Source organism: Scomber scombrus, chromosome 10 (assembly GCF_963691925.1).
Source record: "Scomber scombrus chromosome 10, fScoSco1.1, whole genome shotgun sequence".
Classification (NCBI taxonomy): domain Eukaryota; kingdom Metazoa; phylum Chordata; class Actinopteri; order Scombriformes; family Scombridae; genus Scomber; species Scomber scombrus.
Window position 1 is genome coordinate 13,974,720 of NC_084979.1, and position 21,931 is coordinate 13,996,650.

The window sequence follows — 21,931 nt, forward strand, 5'->3', positions numbered from 1 at the left end:
GGGAATTAGGAGTGTTTTCCGCTGTCTTTCTCTGCTATTCGAGCAGTGAGTAATCAAAATTGTTTATCCTTAAAACAGGATTATTGTCTAATGGCTGCTGGGATTTTGCAGTCTGCTCTACCTCGGCGTGCAAATAACTGCTTACCAAGAAGGAAATATGATTCAATGATGTATCAAAATGCATATAAAGAAAAAAGAACAAGTCGTGTATTGTGGTGTAACTTAGTCGTTTATTTTAATTCCACAAATTTTTCAAAAAAATTACAAAATACTCAAATGGAGAGAACACAGGACTCACAATTTTTCTTATTATTTCTACTTTTTGTTTACATTGTGTCATCCCATGGCGACTACTCATATATACAATAAGCTTCAAGATACCAGTATATATATAAATCTTAGCAGTCAGAATTTACATTCTGCTATTGCCGCTTTGAAACAAGAAGCTAAACCATTGACAACACTTAACATCAAAGGTTTTGGAGACACAAAAAGAGGGAGTAAAAGGCAAGGGAGTCGTCAGGAAACGAGGCAAAGGATGATGAGGAGTACGTCAGAACAGGAATTGGTGGAAGATGGCAAGACAGAGTGACAATTCTTGTCAGGGTTTGAAAGACTTTTTGGACTTTATAAAGGGGGCATGAGATTGATGACGTTTGCAAGCATTAAAATGTAAATTATAGTGCTCTGAGGGATGATATGGTCACTTTTAAATGCACGTACAGAAAAATAATAGCCACAGTTTTCTAAATGTCCATGGTGGTCAAACAGTCTTAGTGCATGGAACAAATGCAGAACTTGTGTCATGGCCACAGCTAAAAAAACAACAAACAAAGCAAACTTGGGCTCATGTGCACTGGTAAGACAGATCAACAATACTTGTAACAGTCAGTGGCACACACAAACACGCAGCTCCCGAGGCCCAGGAGGACGTGCGTATCCTTAAAGAACCGAGGCATATGAAAAATTGTGAGGAAAACATACACATTCACACACAATCATCAACTCTCTACGTCCTGGTCGTCATGTGTCGGCAGGCCTCCTCTAGTGTCACAGTGAACTTTATTACAGCCTAGTTGGAGGATGACTCAGTCGGAAATGAGCCCTGCGACAAACATGGATGACGGGACCAGGTGAAGAAAGGCGCAACACAAATCAACTGACACCGACTCACAACCTTTCATACATTAAAACAATCCTAAAGTCCTGTTAGGTTTTGGTTATGGTGAACAATGTTAAAATTTAGGTCCCAATAATCAGCATTTAAAAGAATCTGAAGCAAAGATTTTATTCAGTTCAGCCTGATCTGCTTCAGAAGTCAACTTTAAAAAACCAAAAACACAATTAAAACCATTCCCTTTAAAAAAACAACAACAATAAAGTAAAGAAGTGTTTTTTTGACTTAAATACTGATTTTAAGCAAAAGGATAAAAACCAATCAGTGCAAACTTTTTTTTTCTTTTTAATTCATGGCTTCAGCGTGCACTCCACGAAAGCCTCAGTGACTACTGTGTTGCCTCTTCAAGTGTTTCAAATCATTAACTCAACATGTTGAGTTTACACATTCGGAAAACCTGATACGTGTCAACTGTGTGTGATGAATGGATGTGGGTGTGACAGGTTTATGGTTTACATAGTGTATGTGGGACTAAATCTAACACAGTGATGTCAGAGGAACGTCACAACTGAACCGCAACTCTCTCAGAAACTGCTCATATAATGCCACGGTGCTCCCCTCTGAAACAAGGGATAATGCTTCAAAACAATTGGAGGTTGAAACGACTTGGTTTGGAGTCCACACCTAGTAATAATAATAATTATAATAATAATTATATGTTTATATATACTATTTACAGACTCAAAAACGCCATGCTGTAGCTTTTCTTAAAATTATGAAAAACCTCCAACAATGTATTAAAATAAATGTTGAATTTAAGATAGCACTTGTTATTTTTCCATAAACGGCCTGACCGGTCTTGTCTTTTTTTGTTGTTGTTGATAAGCACAGTGTCTTGTTCTAGCACCTACAAAAAAACGTCAGGGAAGCTTGTCATGCAGGAGTCTTGAGGACGTTGTCACTACTGGCTATATACCAAAGAAAGTCAATGTCTTGAAAAATAATAATAATAAAAAACGTCCTTGACAGGAACAAAAAAAAACCCAATATTGAAGAATTCTTCTCAGACGATCCACTTGGCCTTTTCTGTTCTTCATAACTGAATGTGTTCAGAGGACCCTGGAGAGCCTCTGCAAGACCGCTCTGTAACAACTTCCCGTGTCCTACGCCTGTTAGTCACTGCCTCCCTTGACTGGTTACAGCTGCTTGTCACTCTCTTTCTTCAGACGGCTGAAATATAAACAACATCAAATATTAGTACTCGGCAAATCCAAGATGGATGCACTGTTTATCTGATCTTTTTTCCTGAGTCTACTTTGTGTTGTTTGTCTGACCTGTAGTAGTCCTCCTGACCGGGCAGTGGTCCTCCGTGCATGTGATGGTGTCCGTGGAGCCACTGCTGCTCCATGGCCAGCCGCTGGAGCTCAGCTGACTGGGCATGCATGGCCTGCAGCTGGTGGGCTGCTGACATGGGAGGTGGCAGGCCTCCTTGTAGTTCCCGTGGGTATGGAGTACCTGGAGGAGGCACAGACCAAAGATTTGATTAGGCGATCTGGCAGAACTCAGATTGATAGATTGGATGTGATATTACTCTTAATGAGAGTTGACATTGGCCAAGAGCCTACCGAAGACTGGGTGGCGCAGCATCTCGTGTTCATGCGGTGGCTGGCCAAGGAGAGCGTTGGGGATGGCGCCGGGTGGGTAGGGGAAACGGGCCAGGTGAGGTCCAGGGGCTCCCAGGGCATCTAGGGGATGGGCCCCAGACCCTGGAGGACACACAAGACATTCACCACCACCTTCTGGGTTTTAGAATCTTAGGTATAGGTTACACTCATTTCAACATTGTGTATCACAAAAAGTGCATACTACAGTCATTAGTGATAGATAGTTCAATAAAACATCTCAAGGTTGACCAAAAGAGTGCAGGGACCACTACTGCATTAATCCACAACACAACATCTGCTAGTTCTATCAGAAACTTAATGGGGATATAACATGCTTTTATCCAACTCATATTTCAATGGTGTAGACTACTACAGGAAGACCACAATATGAGGTAGAGTTTGGTGTTTATGGTAAATAATTTTAATCTAGAAAGGTGCAAGTCATGAATTAAAAGTCACTTTCATATTATAAGTATTATAATTGGGTATGATTACACACCACTTAATTCTTATTGCAGAGCACTGATCAATACTTCTGCTGTACTACATCTTAAAAAGTTAATTTATATTTGCTTGAGTTCTTTACTGCTCATTATCCAACTTAATAATATCAATCAATTATGTTACTTTAATACTTATTAATTAACGTCTACTTCCCATTCTACTGCACTCTTTTTGTCTATAGTCCTAAAAATAAATTTCTTGCACAGCAGAGTTTAAAACAACATCAGAAGTGCAGATACACTGTTTCAGATAGGCTGCATTATTTCAACTATCTTCTATAATAATAGAATCCTTGTATTTGTTTTAGTTGCATCAAAGTCTTTCATACAGTAAATCATGATAATCTTAACATGGAACATCTTAGATCTGGGCTTAAGGATGTTCTTCTAATTTGCTATTAATTAAAATAACAGATTTATTTATATCCAAAAATTGCTACATCATAAATAAGTAACAATTAATCTGTGGAATGCCCTACGGCTGTAATCTTGGTCCCCTAATTTAAAAAAAAAAATATTTTATGCTTAAAGCTATGGTTTGAATTAAAATCTTCTGCACTGAAGACAAAGATCTCCCTTATCATCTCAAAATGTATAATAACTATGTGTAATTACATAACATCTCACAGTAACACTGATAAAACACAATAAAACATTCAGGTATTGAACAAAGCATGCATGCATTCATTTACACAATTCATGGGAATCATTATATATAAAAGATCAATGTACAATTGTACACATGCTGAATATGTCTGCAAAAGTCTATGTAAAATATATATGTGTATAGGTATTGATAAATATGAGTTAGTTTCATTCTTCTTCTCAACTATAAATTTAATTAGGGCAACATCACTGTTGCACTAATAAAAAAGAAGACCAAAAACTGGCTAAATACTGAATTTCACTATACATGAATTATTGGAAATATAAAAAACAACTCTGATAAAATGGTTGCTATAATGTAAAAGTTTATAATGTGTCATTTGTAACAGTGGTGACAGTGGTGTGTATATGAGCAGGGCTGTCTTTTACCTTGGTGAAGAGGATCTTGCTGGTGGAGGTGTAGATGGGAGTGAATATGTGAGTGCTGGTGGTGGTGTGGCGTAACACTGAACATCTGTAGACGGGCGATGGGGTCATTGGCTACTGTGGCCATCCTCTCAGCATGGAGTCTCTCTGCAGCCAACCGCTCTGGGTAGCTCATTTCTGGCCTCAGCTGTGGCCCAGCAAGTGCCAGCCGCTCGCGCTCTAATGGGTTCAGGCCTGGATGGAAGGCGGCAAAGGGGTGAGGGCCGGCCATGGGGGGCAACGTGATGGCCCCATGCCGGGCAAAGTGCTCCATGGGGTTTGTGGAAGGGTGGAGTGTGTCCATCTCTGGAGGTTTAACCTCAAAACCAGGTTTCATCCTCTCCCTCAGCTCCCTCTCACGAATCTCCCTCTCACGCATCTCCCGCTCTCGCAGCTCGCGCTCCCGTATGCCTGGGTCAGTGTTGTACAGGCCGGGCATATGATAGGCCAGCAGCGGGTCTGCAGGGTTAAGGGACACAAAGAAGGGGTGGTTTCGATTGGTGGGGGACATGACATGGGGTCGGGCGTACTCGCTGAGGGTGCGCAGGGCAGGGGTGTCGGGGCCGATGTATGGAGGCACAGCGGCAATCGTAGTTGGGGGGCCGTCGAAGTGTGAACGCATGTGAGCGGGACCGGCCATCTGAGGTTCACCCATTCTGCCCTCGTGTGCGGAACTGGAGGCTTTCTGTGGGGGCAGAAATACCACATTTAGTACAATTTAAAAGAAAACATTTAACAGCAACAAAAAGGAAACGAGCAAAACCACTCACCGCAGCTCGATCTGCTTCCTTTTCTCGTTCTCGTTCCCGCTCTCTTTCTCGCTCTTTTTCTCTCTCTCTCTCCTTCTCTTCCCTGACTTTCTGTTCTGCTTCTCTCTTGGCTTTCTCCACAGCTTCCTCTCGTTTTTTGGCCAGTTTAGAAGAAGGCAGGGGTGTGAAGTAGAAATCTGTCCTAGCACATGAGTTGTAACCCCGGTCCAGGTGTTTGTAGAACCTGCAGGTCACATTAGAGAAAAAAAAACAAACAAAACATTTAGTATATTCAACATTTACACAGAAAAAATGAACATTTAATCCATTAATGAATACTTGTGACAAACAGAATAGACTAGAGCCGTGATATTCCTTCTTCATATTTCATGTTGAATGGCTGAGATAATGTCCCATTAGATCAAAAGCGACTTGTATTAGCTTAGACTAGTCTATTATTCAAAAGGAAACAAACTCCCTCTGCATTCACTTTTCCTGCTGTGCTGAGTATGTATTAAAATCCTCATTGCTATTCATTGGATGTATGAGAGCCACTTAAGCACAAGGCAACTACACATACTCATATTCAGATGCCTCAGTTCACTCGCATCTCACTGTAATTAATCTCCCTGCTCTCCATCGATAATTCCTCGCCATCAGTCAGTCAGAGCTCATGGTTAATTGGGGCCTTGGATGCCAGTTTTGCTGAGGACATTTGATCTGTTGTGTACACTAAAGCCTTAAAACATGAAGGCAGAGACTCTTTGTTGTCGAATGTGTTTGAGAGCTGATCGGCGACCTGACAAGCCAGTAAGCAGCTCGACACACTCCTGATAAATAACGGCTTGAGCAGGTGTGCGTTTTTGTCTTTTACAGATAGTTTTGGGATAGAAATCATTAGTAGACGTACCGTGCTGACTGGCTGGCGTGGCTGGGCGTGTTGACGACAGTAGGCTCGGGGGAGGGACTTCTCTGTGGAGGTGGGGGGCTCTCTGGCTCTTCTATTTCGTCCAGAGGCTCCTCTTTGATGTGGACAGGCGGGAGCACCGGGCCCGGGCCGGCACACGTGACTGAGGCAGGGAGTGGCATAGAGATGGAGGCGGATGGAGTGGAGGAAGATGGAGACTGTAAGCTTGGCATAGAGTTTGATGAAGATGGGGGAGGGCCGGTTGGAGGTAGAACTGTGTTGAAAGGATGAGATGAGAATGGCGGTTGCGGTGGCCCGTTGGGGTGTGATGCTGCTGCGGAGGGCGGCAGAGGTGGAGCTGGAGGAGGCTGGTGACTGGTTGATGTTGGGAGGCTTTGGGACTGGGTGAGAACTGGAGGCTGGGCTGGGGGAGGCTGAAGCTGCTGCCCCTGTGGCATGAGCTGGAGGGGAGGTGGGTGTGCTGATGGAGGATGGTGGGTAGATAAAGAACTGAGGGGCTTGAGGGCAGGAGGTGGAGGCAGGTTTGAAGGCATCTGAGGAAACGGAGGTGCTGACGCGTGGGGTGGGTGTTTGTGGGACTGTGGGTTTGGGATCTGTGGTATAGGTGTGGTTGGTGGAGGCTTGATGTGAGGCATGGACATCGGGGCGGGGGGCAGGGGCTGTTCTCTGGGAGGCTGGCCTCCACTCTGAGAAGATGACTGGGACTGGGGGGGAGGCGTGTGTGGCCTCTGCTGCGATTGGCCAGAGATTGGCGGTGGTGGGACCTGAGACTGACCCACAGGGAAGCCCTGAGGGGGCATGGAGTGAGGATGAGGCATGTGTGAGGGGCCGGGCTGCAGTGGATGAGGCATGGGAGGCATGGGCCCGTGATGCGAGCTGGGTAATGACTGAGGTGGGACTGGAGGACCAGGAGGAGGTGCCTGAGTCAGAGGTGAATGAGGAGAGGGAAGCCTTTGAGGATGGAGGGCTGCTCCTGACTGGATAAGAGCCATCGGGCTTGCCTGGGGCAGAGGCTGGGGAGGTAGAGAGGTGGAGGCCGCTGTGGGGGAGACCTGTGGGGGCAGTGAGGGAGCTGAGGTTGTAGGCGGAGGTGGTGCTGAGGAGGCGGCTGAGGTGCCTGGCTGACACTGGATGACTGGAGGATGCTGGCTCTGCAGCAGCTGCTGCTGCTGGGCAGAGGAGTCTGAGTCACTCTCGTTGTCACGGGGGCTGGGGATGCTTGGGGAGGAGCTCCGGTTGTCCTGGTCAATGTCTTTAGGATCGCTACTGAGCTCCTCGTTGATGCTGCGCCCATCAGAGCTCTCGCCCTCTCCCTCCCCTTCACCCTCGCATTCTGAGGGCGAGTCTGGCCGACTGAGCTCCTGAGGGACAGAAAAGAGAGAAGTATGAGCATCAAAACACTAAGTCTTTGCAGTCCACTGAAACACAAACAGATAACAAAAAAGGACCAAAGACTCACTTGTGTCTTGGACTTTTTGTTGCTGGCCCTCTCGGGCTCTTCTGTGTCTGAAGCTCCTTTCTCTCGCTGCCGTTTGCCACTCTTCATAGGTGAAGGAGCCTCTTCTTTAATCTTCTGTAGAGCCAAAGCGGCAGAGCCATTAGTGTACATTTCACAGACATATGTACATGGAAAACAACTTTCAAGCGGTCAAAGCTGTATTTACCTTGCTGGGCTTCTTCATGGAGTCCGTCTTGCTGTCAGTGCTGTCCGTACTTGCTGCGCTGGGTGAGGTACGTCCACTGGAGCGCAAATCCTCATTGGTAGGCGAGGCTCGGCCATCGGGACTAGCTGTCTGCTTCTTACGACCACTTCGTAGCGTCGACATCTGTTAACAGCAATTCAAGTCAACATGAATCATGACCAATATTTGGAGAAATAAAGATGGATCTATATTATTATAAATATCATACCTAAATCTAACTTTTAATACCAAATATATGAAACAACATATGTACTACTTGTCTAGAGATGATAAGCTTATTGTGTTTGTAGTCTGGCTCTGCATTGCTCCAGGGATATCTGAGGCTATGGTTCCTGAAAGTGAAAATAGAGGGATAGATGGGGAGCAGGAGTTTGTACACACCGAGCCTCGGTTCCGTCGGGTCCTCATGCTATGCTTCCCGCTGAGTCCATCCTCTTCCTCTTTGACAGGTTTGAACATAAATGGCGGCGGGTCTACAGGCTTCTCAATGGGGGGCAGCTCACCGTACTTCTTGAAGTGAATGCGGCAGTCTGTGCACAGCAAGATGTTCTCCCGGCCCCCGTGGTGCCAGTCCTTGGAGGCTGAGGAAAGCCATTTACAGTTGTGAAATAACACACTTTCACAGGCATAGAAATGATATCACAACTAAAGCAATACGGCCAAATATAGAGTATGTGCTTAACTAACTTTGTACTAAATATAATTTTTTTTCATGCGGGAGTTGAATCAAAGATAGTATCTCCCTCTGTCCTCCTCTAAATACTGTATTAAATCCTCAATAATGCAGTAATAAGGTCTGCGTGGGTTAACAATAAAAGCCAAAGTTATTAGCCACCCTTGTTGTGATGGTGGTAATGTAAGTGTGATCAGATGGTAGCTTGGCAATGGGAGCCAGCTGGGGGGGAAAGAGGGGAAGGATAATGAGGTGGAGAGAGTGAACGAGCTGTGGGCTCATGTCTGATTTGATCAAATTAGTCTTGACATCCTCTGATGCCCATCTGTCACACAGCGCTGTGTTGTGAGGGCTCACACTGATCCCAATCAGGACAGGAATAGCCAAGCAAGTCCATATGATGAGAGTGATAGTCTGTAAATGAAACACAGCATCTTACTGGTAGTGAAACAATGGCGGCAAGCGTAGCCTTTCAACTCCTGTTCGCTGTCTTCACTGTCAAAGTCATCTTCACTGGCTGAGCTGAGGTCCACTGGAAGAGAGGAAGGAAAAAAAAAACTTGACATCATCGCTCCAACACCACAATATATCAGGTTTCCTTTTTCCTCTCTGACTGCCTTTGAAGGGGTCAAGTATACGTACAGAACTCGCTGGAGGGGGGACGTGAGGGAGTGTTGACAGGAGTTGAAGCAGTTCTTGTCTTGATGCGGCGGAAGACGGGTTGGCGGCGGTGTCTGCGGTGGGCTCGACAACTGGCTGCCTCAGGAGTCTTCTTCCAATAGTAGTAGAAGGTAATTAGCTCTCCCTAAAAAGGAAACACAAAATGAATCCTGTTAAAATGCGCAAATATATCACATCAAATATATTCATCTACTTGGTGGAGGATGCGTCGCTACTGACAGCACAGAGGTGACTGAGGTAAAAGGAATTGAGGTGTATTTGCCAACGTTATTGAAAAAAATGGAGAAATAGAGTGAAATATCTGCTGTTGGGTTGAATAAAATACGTGGAAAATATACATTAGCAGTGAGCACAGTATTTCACAGTGAAAGACCATGGAGTTGGTCACTCCATGCCAGGATTTGTAGCTGGCTGGGCATGTTTGTGCTGCGGCCCTGTCTGTCCCAGGATTAGGCGAGGAGGCTGACTGAATGCAGGGATATTAGGATCAGTGCATTGGTGGCTGCCTGGGTGGCAGGAGCTTGAATGGGAACAAAAGAACATGTCAGGCAGAGCTTTGGCGCTACAAATAGGGAGTGAAATGGCTCCTCGCCCCTTCACTGGAAGAGTCAATTGAACTTTAATCAAACATTCAGAGGGGCGTGCTTGCCAGCGACGAGGGGGATAAATCCAGTGTACAAAAGGCCGCCAGGAAATCAATACCCAACTGAAACATTAAAACATGCAATCATGGATCAGAAAGCACTTTGCTGAGGCAGCCTGTGCATATTAACTGCAGCTTTCCGGCCGCACTCATAATACACAAGCCTTGAAAATTGGCGACAGGAGTCAGAGACAATTATGTAGTTTCCTGTGGAGCTTTGCTTTTTCTCCCCCACCGTGAAGACTCACTTGTTAGCGGTCCTCCGTCGGCTCTATAAGAAATTCATGAAGGTGTGGAGTGATTGTTAGGTGAGCAGTAAGTCACCTGTAATCTTTAAAGCCCAGAGGGCAGCTATCTACTGTCTGAGGTCTGGTCAACTGCTGTTCAACAAAGCTTCCAGGGTTTAATGGCTATTGATTGTTTTCTTTCTCCACTTCAGCTGTAAAACTTGACAATTAGTCAGTGCATTGCTCTCTAAAACACATTAACAGCTTTTCAGCAACAGCTTAACATCTTTTATGAAAATGTACCAAAACAAACAATGGCAGGAAATGATTTGATGAAATAGCAGCCATTTTTCAATGGCTATAAAAAGCTTCATACTCAACTCTATTTCAGCCACAAGAGAAAATAACATCTTAACAAAGTTGGCCATTTCAAAGTATAATAGGCTGGTATTAATTGAAACATAAAGGTAACTGCAGCTTTAATTTCTTATTTCTTATCTTATAAAAATGCAAGACTACTTGAGGCTAGCTGATTTCTTGTTGTTTACTGTGAGAAAACACAGGTCAGGGATTGGCCAGCGGTTGCTCCTTATCGCTTCAAGAAGTCGTGTGAGTATTTGCTATAAAATAACTTTCTCAATCGCTGCTTTGATTGGCAGAAAAAGCTCGACTCAGTGGGCTTAGTCCAGTTTAATAAGATCTCCCTTCATGTGGCTCTTAGGGGAAATTCATGTCTACCAATGCCTGTAGGACTCCATCTTATCAGGCAAAACAGTGCTGGGAACACTTACTGAGGGTGTCAGAGCTCAATGAAACCTTCTCACATTTCAGGGTAAATTAAGGTGCTGTGCTGTGTTATGGCAAAGCCCCACAGCTTGTGCTAACTTTTTCAGACCTCAATAGTTTTGCAGATGAGCACATCTGGAGTTGTGGAATGGATTCCACGTGCTGGACCTCAGCAAGGACAAATCAGTAAGACTCTTTAAAATACAAAAAACAGTTGAGTAAAGAAGGAAAGATTTCACTTTTACTGATGGATCATTTACAATCCTTTAGATAACCCTGAAAACCTTTTTTTTTTTTTCTTCTCTCTGCTCATGAGCTAATGATTTTATATCACTATACCAGTTAAAAGCTCTGGGCTGTTGCCATGTGTTTGTGCATGTACTTCTGGTTACTGAACTTTCTAGCCGTTTCCTGTGCGCCTCCCACTTCAGCCTGGCTGGCCAGTTGGGAAAGAAGGGCGCAGGTGCTAACTGAGGGAAGGCAGGCGTCCTGATGTGAAATCTAATTGAAATGTGCAGATCAAAAGTGTCGAGTGGTGCCGAGCGCTGGCTTTGCTCTGTGCTTAATGACTGTTCTCAGCAGTGCCTCTCTGCCTCCTCGCTGCGGGCTGACAACTACACGGCTTCAACAACAGCTTGGCAGACACAGGGAAAGGTCACCCTGCCTCTCCATCACTTACACTGTGTCAAGTACCATTGCATTAGGCAGGGGCTAATGAAAACATTAACTTGGGCTTTTGAATGGGAATTAACAGGTGCGCTGATGAGTTGGTGCAGCTGGATGTAAATGGAAAACAAAAGAAGAACAAATTTAGAGTAAATTTGAAGTTGAAAAGTTATTTCTAATAAAGAATACAAGGAAAAAAGTGCTCTCAGCCTCCATAAAACAATAAACAAAACCCTTTTCATTCATACTGTTAAAGATTATGCCTTCACAAACACCAGTTTTGAATAGGTATGCTGACAAAGGAAAGACAGACGTCTGTATGAATTTCAACGTGCAAAGAGTTATACACGATGTCTATGAGAGCAGTGAAGTCGTAGATGAACCTGGCATTCCTGTGGTTGAGAGGCTTTATCCTGTAAATTAGCATCAAAGGGACACTGACAGATTACCTTTCCCGACCTGCCTGCACATCAAATTTGCTTCCTCTGAAGACGCATATGTCCAATCTCTCGCACTGACTGTGTACTTTTCTCTATCAAAGTCACTTTGTCATGCTGCCATATACCCGCGGCATCACTTTAACTTTCATTACCTTCTGTTTCTTCTCCATGACTGGATGTTTAGCCAGAACATTTGTGTGTGCTTGCTGAGGCTTCCAAGTAAAGTTGCCATTTTTTCAGTGAAATGAAGGCGACAGCATTACGGGAATCATTTTCAAAAACCTGCATCTAAAACAGTTAGCTGGGATATGGGTATTAAAAAAATGGAAATACTTGAAATAGAAATCTAGATTGGCCCTGGCCTCCACACCATAATTTTCCCTAGTCCACTAAATCACTGCAGAGCGGTACAGAGTGTGCTGCCTCTCCGCAGAACATGAGATAGTGACAACATAAGCTCGGTATTATGAGGCTTTTTAGAATGCTTCCATCTGCAGGAGCTTTCTGGCCGGTGGATTATCCGACAAGGAAAGGGCTTACCCTCCTATCACGACACTCAGGACTTCCATTCCAGTTATTGCCACTTAAAATGGTTGTCTACATACAAGTATGTATGTATGAAATGGATGCGGAGCTCAAGATTATATACAACAGTGTTTCCTTTAGATTGAACCATGGCTAAGAACTGAAATTATACTTCTGTGGTGATGCATTCTTGACAGTCAATATATTGTGACTGACATGCATGACTACATAAAATAATTTGTATTAAGTGAAGCGTTTGGGGAGTAATTATACCAGTTCATTCAAATAACATTCAATTTTATCTTAACTGTACTTAATCTCAAAGAACATCAACACATTTTTTAAACAGTGCTTTAAAGTAGAAGACAACAAGTGATAAACAAAAGTGTGCTGTCAATCTCTGAATACTAGAAAATTACAGCAGTATTTACGATCCAAAAAATACTTTCAGATTTGGTCATTTTCTGTTTTCCACCTTGAGTTTAATTCCATCTCATGTTACTGACTGTAAGAGTTATTTTGATGAGGTTTACCATGAAGCCGCAGTACACTACAGTATAATTGCTGTTTGAGAGTGCAGGTTGAGGCTGAGTGGGAGAGCAGGATCCTCCACTGGGCTCGGTGGTCCTGTGTGCGCGGGCAGGGCTGAGGGCGAGGGCTAAACTCATGTATTTACACCCTCAGCCCCTCTCAGGCCCAGGCCTGAACAGATGGTTTCTGTTTTTCCTGGCAGATTTGTGACAGAGCCACAAAAGGCCCCTGCTTTGACATGAAGCCAAACGGTTAAGGCCGTTACTGGCAAGAGCAGGGGAAGGAGGAGAGAACGGGAGAGCTGAGCAGGGGGAGGGCCAAGTGTGGAGGAGAACTGAGAGGGAGGAATAAAGAGCCAGCAGAGGATAACAATGGACAATCAGCGTTGAATCCAACCACAGCCCTTCCTAAAAAAAAAAAAAGAAAAAAGAAAAAAAAAGCTCTCTGTAAATAAAAACCTCTGCTAAAAACTTAGAGCAGTTGAGAGTTAAGCCACAGCCGGGAGCACAGCGAGCGTGTGATTTCTGGTTTCTGGTGGCTGATAGTGAGCTGTGTAAACATCCATTAGTGCAGCCTGAACCTGTGCTCCTCCTGCTCCTTCCACAATCTGCAGCCGGAGGAGGGACAATTGCTTCCTGATTCATTTAGGTGAGGTGAAGGGGGGACATAGTTCTCTGAGCTAAATCAAACCAGGGTTTAATTATGTATGTGCTCGACCCCTGGACTTTATATTCTTCATTGCCTGCGACAGGTTGCACAGTGTATCATCATCATCCTCACGCTGGCTCTTAACTGTAAGTGGTTAACTTTTGTAACAGGTCCGACGTATGTCTGTGGTACCTAAAGGGCCATTTAATATGCTCTGAGCCTGTTTATTTATGATTATTTATCTTAAAGCAATGCTCAAATATTTCAGTTCACAGGGCACTAAGTTAAGTTTGCTGCTATGAGCTGATTTTGGATTTACAAAATAATTCCTAATAAATTAATATTACACTAATAATTCTAATTCTAATATGAAAATATGCATAACGTATGACAACCTATCAAGTGGATACAAGGTGAAAATACATTTTAACATTTTAAATATTGAGGTGATGTTCTATTAAAACTAAGTTTTATAAAATTGCTTTAAACTTTTTCTAATTTTTCCTCAAAATTGTTGGTTTTACACACCAAAAAAAATTTAGCTTTTCAATTAATAATATTTTACTGGGGAGGCTGCATAATTCAACTATACATTTTTGTGAAATAAAATCCAGAGGTCAAATATTCGAGTTATCAGCTACATGTATGTAGTTGATTCTAAAATAGACCTACAGCAGTGATGCCTCGAAGCCCATCGGCAGACGACAGCGACTGAATAGTGAAAAGGACCTTGGCTGGTGGAGCAGAGTGCATGTGAAAGGCGGTTAAATAGACAGCCGTTCCATGCTGCGCAGAGCCTTTCTGCTGGAGAATGACTGAATAAGCTCTGCTTTCACAGGTCAGGGATGCACATGCTGAAGAATCAGCACTTGTGTTTTTCCTGCTGTAAGCGCTTTTGCCAGTGAAAGCAGATAGGATGGCAACAGTGCCTTTTTGCTGGAGGGTCGATCCTACGTGTTCTGCTGATAAGCTAGTCCCCAAAAACCACAACATGAAGCCTCCCAAAGAACTCAATTACACTGGGAGCTCTGGCTCTCTGTGCTCCATCTATTAGGCTGAAAGAAAGATTTTGCCTACACTCAGCCACGCTAAATTGCCTGTGGTCTGCTAAAAGAACATCAATACATACTGGTTGAGCTTCCATCAGCCGACAGCGATTTCACTGCCTAAACAAGTTATATCATTTACCAAACACGGTAGCTGTTCTGTCACATCACTGACAGCTGCTGCCAACTGGACCAGGCCTCCGTAGTTTGTAGCTGGTTTAATTAGTGTTTCAACCAAAGTATTTATAATCACTCATCCCCAAGGTTCTGGCAGCTGAGCTAAGGACATGGCAATGAATTCAATTTGACGTTTGTACAGATTGTACCGGGGCAAACATCTGCTGTGAGGTTGTGTTGAGAACACTGTTCTCCTGTTGTAAATGACAGGGCCTGGAGGGGCTGAGTGCTCTCTTTTCTCAGAGAGAGTGAGGATGCTGCAAGAACCGCTCAGTATTTCACCTCCTGGTTGATCTGAGTGCCGGCATGAACATGACGTACTGCTCAGGTCAACTATGCACACATGTTATGAAAATTATGACATGCTCTACAGTGTAAATGGCTTTTATAGCCTTTACGGTTCTGTCACAACAACATAACAATGAACACAAAAACATTAGAGGCTGATAATTGAGTCTGTAATACCAACAAACTCACTTCAGTATTAAATTATAATTTTCCTCTGCTAACTGCCCAGCCGTTTGCCATCTGAGGACACTTGTTTGACTCGTGATGTGTAACCAAACACAAATGCACACTGTAGCTTCACCTGTGTTAGCCTTTCTAACAGAGTGCCACTGCACCCTTCAGTCTTTTTCACCTTCATGCTAAAATACAGGAGGACACAGCGGCATAAAAACATCTCTTTGAATCAGTTTCATCAGCTGACTGTACTGTACTTACTAAAATACAAATAAACTTACGTTTTTTTATATCTACATTTTCCCCACGATTTGTTCCAAAGTACTGATAATGTTAGTTCTGTGCCAATACATGTACTTAAATATTTAAAAGTGGAGTAAAGCACAGCAGTCACCAGAAAATAAACAACAGGATGCAGAAATGAAGCCTTAAGGGAAAAACTGACACACACACACACACACACACACACACACACACACACACACACACACACACACACACACACACACACACACACACACACACACACACACACACACACACACACACACACACACACACACACACACACACACACACACACAGTTCTATGCTTGTAAATTGCTAAACATTGCTTCATTGATTTTATTAGATCATTGCTCCTATTGTGAATCATTTTTATGATCTATAAATAAATAGTAAACACATATGCGAGTATAAAGTATATAAATTACTTATGTCTGAGCATAAAGCAAATACCTTTTTTGTATTTTCATGCAATTTACAATCTCCCTCATAATAGACAAAGACACAAATTGTACTGCCTACAATTTCACAGACATGAGTTAATGACACATATTTTACTTTGTGCTACAGCACAGTGAAGGGAACTAGTGACTGAACAGCCTTTCCCCAAAAACACTTACATTCTAGATGTGTTAATATGTTCTTATTTGCACATTATTATCTTAAGTTAACTGTTTGAGCATGGTCCTGTATGGAAATAAGTGGAAGCTTAAACATTCTCATGTGATCTAATTTTCAACTTTCAATTTCTCTGTTCAGCTGTACAGCAAACAGAGCTGTAGCTGATCAAATCCGTTCAGCAAATACTGTCTGTTGATATCCCCTAGAACCAGATTTTTATGAAAATCTCTCCAGAGAAAATATTAGGCGTGGAGTTATCTGTGATCTGCCATTTCAGCATATTTAGTTGTTTAAACACTGGAAGCAGCGAGCTCATGTTCCATGACGTCCTCTCTGGAGTGAAGGAAATGGTGGCAGCACAGCCAGTTGCAGACGGTCAGACGACACACCCACTTCCCCCTCTGGGCCTTTATGTGACTTTATATAAAGCATTCCTGAGTGCTAGTCAGGCCTGGTGTGTTTACACAGCGCTGGGTGCTTACCCTTGGCACTGGCTGTTCGAGCTGCACTGGCGCTTCAGGGGCAGCGCGGCTAATAGGGGCTAGCGGGAGGAACAGTGAGAGGCAGACACACTGTACTGGACCTCTGAAGCCCTGGACATCAGCCCAAGGGCTTTATGCTCTGCAGTACAGCTCAGCAACAGTGGGCAAACCAGGGCTGAGGGCAGGACATGTTGCAGGAACACCCGAATTTGTGCCACATGCTTCTTTTTCGATTGCTCGGCACGCAAGTAGAATCACAGTTATAAGTAATGTGACTTGATACGGTGAGAAAATCTATTATTTCCCAGGCCTAAAATTTATCCCCAGATATTGTTGTGCTCATGTTCCAGAGATAGGATTTGGGAATGAGCAGGTAGAAAATAAATAGAGCTATCCTCAGGGTATTGACTGGCACTCGCTCAGTCTTACAGCACAAAAGCAAGTTCAATCATAAGCAAAGAGTTTTTTTCCCCCGTGCGACAACGCAGGCTTTTCAGTGTCTATATTGAGCTAACGCCCCACCTTCTTACCCTTCTCCTCCAGTCACTGTTAACCCTCCCCTCGAGCTCCCATTCATTTTCTTCTCGTTTCATATGTTTAAAGGGCAGTTTATTTTCCATTTGCAGGGGGAAAATTAATCTTTCTCTGCTCTGTGGTGGCGGCAGGCCTAGATCCTGGAGGAGGTCTATTACCTCTCCTGCCAAGTAGACTCCCCCTCCAGGTTGAACTGCATTAATACCTCCTTTATAGCCAATCAACTGGACTAGTCATATATTTCAAAAACCAGTAAAAATAATTGAAGAAACCTTTGTGAGGAAACTGTATTCACATACTTTAATATCTTATTCAAGAGATTCAAATTGGTTTTGAGGTCTGAAAAATGTGGCACAAAGGGGGTGACACTAAAGAGTTCCTGAGTAAAAACATTACATGATATGTAGGTGTGTTACAGGCGCAGGTCTGACATATCCTCGCCTCATGGCAGACAAGGAAATGAAGCAGCGAGAAGTATGACAAACACCTTTGATTTTCCTTTGATGTCTGTGTCAGCACTGTATCGGCAAACTTCCAGCAGGAGCAGCCTCGCAGAAACAGCAAGGTCTGCACTGCTTTGTGAATCAAAATGCATATCTAAGAATAATTTAACAGCCAAGTCAAAGGTGTGGAGGTCTTTGAAGCAACACGTACATGGACAACATGTTCCATTTATTACCAGTAATAGCCAAGCTCTGAAATTCAGTTGAGGAAGAGGTTATTATAAAATGTAAAAGAGGAACAGCGATAAGTCTGTGTGCTAGCTGTGTTGTTTTCAACAGAATGATGACATTTAATAAGTCAACCGACGTTAAACATTACTAGGCCTGAATATGACCCATTTGTACTGTAAACCAGGTCACACAGTTGTTCAGTGATGATTAACACGTTGATGCTTGCAGACAATCACACACACACCTTCTGCCACTGCACATAACACAATTATAAGAGTTCCTTGAAGCTTGGCAGATGTTAACTAATTTTTGTCTCCTTCAGTCATACTCTGTCAGTGGCTGGCAAACCATCAAATAATCAAGAAACAACAATTATAATGTAACACCAAAACAATAATCTAATCCTCAAAATTGTTCAAGGGAAATTGATCTGTGTTCCAGATGTAAACAATAAAAGGTGAGTCCATACTGTCATATTCAAAGTGCAGGTTACCTGAACTGATTATCAGATCTTTCAATAGAAAGTCTGAAACTTACAGCAACTAAATCTAAGTTAAATTTATATTCTTGATGTTGTTAATGGTTTTGTTTGCATCACTAATGTTTGTAAACACTGGAGTAAAAAATACTTATATTTTCAGCTATGATCAATTGAGAAAGAAACATTAAAAAAAGATGATTTTACATCTTTAATTTCAACTATTTATTTAAGCGTGTAAGTATATCTCGAATTTATATGATCAAAAATGATTCATTGGGCCTCAAAAATTAAGTACTACTTACTGTGATCTCAGTTGTGCTGTACAACTCTAGAATTCAACTTAAATAAGCTGCTATCACACACTAAATAAAATTGTGTTTCTTTGTTTTTCTTTAAAAACAACTGATTTGATATATTTTTGTGCTTTTTAATCCTTGTAGATTCCATTATTCTGCACTTTGGAGTTTACTGTGAAAGTTGGTGTTACAAAAAAAACACATCAAATGCTACAATAAGACTTGGATACAAACATGAGATATCACCATGTCTACTCCTCAGACCTGAGATACTCATACTGTAGCACATCTGCACAACTTGTTTACTACTTGCTAACAGTGGGTGCTAATTCATGTTCAGCGTGTCACTTGTGAGGTTTAAATGGTCGTCTGTGAAGTGCATTCAGTCTTTTCTCTTCTCAGGTATAACAAGTGGTTTTTTTCTCAGCAAGCCTGAAGGCAGATGTGATAATACTGCAGCACAGTTGTTGGCCGGCAGCACTTATTTCTTATCAATAAGGCCTCTAGTTAAAAAACAGCCACGCTCAAAATATCACACTGAAAGTGTACTGCTCAAGCTTTCCGTTAGTTACGAGCAAACCACATGCTCATCATTTTATATACTAAATGAATGACACACACACAGAGACAAGCACTGAAAAAAGTTCAGCAGTACAGAGAAAAATAAACCGTCTTACCGTTTCTTTGTTGGGCAGCAGTTCTTTCCGGATCCTGAAGAAGTTTTTGCCAAACTGTCTCAACCCTTTAATGAAGCGCTTCTGCAAGGAAGAGAGAGAGGGAGAAAAAAAAAAGAAAGATCAGTTAGTATAGAGAAGTCAGCTAAACTATGACCGCATAAAGTAACAGTCTAGTACCACGACAAAAAGCCTTGTTTTCATTTCGCTAGTCTGTGGTCGGTGAGGTTTGATGTGTATCTAGAACCCAAAACTCCGGCGCAAACACAGCCATGTCAGGACAAAAACGAGAGAGGAAATGACAAGTAAGGTACGGAGAGACGCTGAGATTAAAGCTGGTCTTTTCATGTGGAGAAAAAACACACAGGCAGACAAATACAGTCTAATATAAAAAAACAAAGCTGCCAGACCCGCAGATGAACATGTTGTTAATAACACAAGTGAAAAGTTCAAAGTCAAAACCTAAACTTGAGAGCTGAAAACCAAGAAAAAGCCTCACACTGCACGGCTGACAGTTTCCCTTTTTTGTCCGCACAATCTGGCATTTAGAGAAGCATACAACGTATCAAAATGCAAAAATCGACAAATATTTCCTGACAACGGTGAAAGTAGATCAACAAGCACAGTGACAGAAATCGCTACTTGATCGGATTTAATCATGACATGAAAACCGAAAACACCTCACCTCAACGAGCGCAGAAACGAATAAAAACCAAAAAGCTCAGCAACCTAAATGTATTTCTTCTCCTTTAAGAGCCACAGACTGCGAGCCATAAAAAGCTGAGGCTGAAAACATTCATAACCAGCGAAGCAGACAACCAACAGATTTACTTTCTTGTTCCAGAGGCGAGACCCGTTCCTCAGTGATCTCAGCCAAGCGTTTCCACCAAGTAACTCCAGCAAAAAGCAGGGAAAAGTCCTCCGGGATCACAGCACAAATCTCTAAGTCCAGCCACAGGTAAAGGAAAAATTAAGGGGCAAATCCACAGTGTCTCCAACGGTACATCGCTTTTTTCCTTCTTTTTTTTTTTACAAGCAAGAAATAGCTTGTCACTCTCTGCTCTTCCACTACAAAGGGGAAGGCTTTACATGTGATCTTTCTGCAAGGGAGCCTCTGGTTCGCAGCAGGCTGGAAAACCCGGAGTGGAGTCCCGTGCTTCATGTTTGTGCTCATTTCAGCCTGTCCTCGATCCGCTACAAGCAGGCTTCATGTCACTACCCCCACACAGGAAAACCCAGGCAACCGCTTATTTAAAAAAAAGGAAAAAAAAAGAGAGAAAAAGAAAAAAAAAACTACACCAAAGCTGCCTGTTTCCTTCAGAGGAAACTACAGCAATCCCTGTTTTCAGAGATTGTGAGCACGCACACAGAGGCACAAACTCAACTAGCTGCCAGCTAAGAAGAGAAGCAGGCCGATACAATTTGTGTGGAGAAAGGTCTTGGACATGGTGGAAGGGAGACAAGTGAGAAGTAAAACCAGACATGGAGCCTTTCCTATGTGTCAGGAGTCCATTTTCCATGCCATGTACAGTGCGTTATGTAACCACAGATTGTTTACATACCCAGCTTTGGTGGGGAACAAAGGCCAAATTTACAAAGTAACACAGCCAGCTGTGAAACACAACTGTCTTTCAGGAGGAAAAAAAAATTACAGGCCAGAAAGAGAGAGCTATCTCAACAATAGGAACGAATGACTGTGTTTAACTCCATTACGCAAACAAACTCAAAAGTCTCAAGTTTTAAGAGTTTAACTGTATAATTGGGAGAAACTAAATATAAAAGTATAAGTCAAACCAGACTAAATAATCAAACATAAGAGACCTGATTAAAAGCCAGATGTTTACAAAAAAAAAAGAGTTGTACTTTTCTGACAGCTGAAAAAAGGCCTGTTGTATGAGCAGCAGCAGACCAGCAGTTAATTTGCATTAATCAGTGTGAAGGTGTAGCGGTTGATTAACCAGTAGATGGAGCCGTCTCCAACACAAGCGCTCCCCCACATGTGACACCCATCGTCAGCCACTCCAGGGGTTAAGAGTGGATTACTGTTTGGACTGTCAGTGAAAATTACACAAAACCACTGTAAAGATTCAGATCAACATTACACGGCTTGTTTGACAGGCAATGACAAAATATAGGTAAATATTCAACTGAAATATTAGCCTCAAAAATGTCTGGAGGGGGGGGGGGGGGGTGAACAGAAATGCCTGAAGTTGAATAAATATTTGAATAATCTTGAAGTGGAATTAATCAAAGGATGATTTTGGATACATTTCCATGATTATTTATTGTCTGTTTAGCAGTTGTGGGGTGACAGAGATGTTTCATTACCTGAGATTGTGGCCCTGCTATGACAAAAATCAATTAGACCTGCCCATGCAGCCTGTGTGTCTGCCCTAATTATGTCACCTTAATTATGTTCCCCCAACTGTACTATTTACACAGTCTGTCCATCCGGCTCCAAAGAGAGCTATGTGCGTGCTCCCTCCCTCCCTCCCTCCCTCCCTCCCTCCCTCCCTCCCTCCCTCCCTCCTGTTTTTTTTCTCTCGCTGGCTCCCTCCTCCCTCTCGGCATGTCGGCTCCAGTTTAAGGCTCTATTTCAGCTGCCTGGGCTCACTGCTCTCCAGCCCAGCTAATAAATCATCCG

General features: G+C 43.0%; 1 protein-coding gene across 5 annotated transcripts in view; it reads right to left on the reverse strand.

Annotated features, from left to right (window-relative positions):
* Positions 1-221: 221 nt before the first annotated feature.
* Positions 222-21,931, reverse strand: part of rerea (arginine-glutamic acid dipeptide (RE) repeats a) — a 131,690-nt gene continuing 109,980 nt past the window's right edge. For 3 of the 5 annotated variants that reach the window (XM_062426393.1, XM_062426391.1, XM_062426395.1), the window contains 12 exons: positions 19,291-19,371; positions 9,051-9,213; positions 8,848-8,940; positions 8,117-8,316; positions 7,697-7,858; positions 7,492-7,605; positions 6,015-7,393; positions 5,126-5,348; positions 4,320-5,040; positions 2,743-2,913; positions 2,452-2,632; positions 222-2,347 (listed from right to left, as the gene is read on the reverse strand). In XM_062426393.1, coding sequence (XP_062282377.1) covers positions 2,314-2,347; positions 2,452-2,632; positions 2,743-2,913; positions 4,320-5,040; positions 5,126-5,348; positions 6,015-7,393; positions 7,492-7,605; positions 7,697-7,858; positions 8,117-8,316; positions 8,848-8,940; positions 9,051-9,213; positions 19,291-19,371 — 3,522 coding nt within the window. In that variant the 3' untranslated portion in view covers positions 222-2,313. The remainder of the gene's footprint in view (positions 2,348-2,451; positions 2,633-2,742; positions 2,914-4,319; positions 5,041-5,125; positions 5,349-6,014; positions 7,394-7,491; positions 7,606-7,696; positions 7,859-8,116; positions 8,317-8,847; positions 8,941-9,050; positions 9,214-19,290; positions 19,372-21,931) is intronic. The other 2 variants (XM_062426394.1, XM_062426396.1) reach the window with 1 other exon arrangement.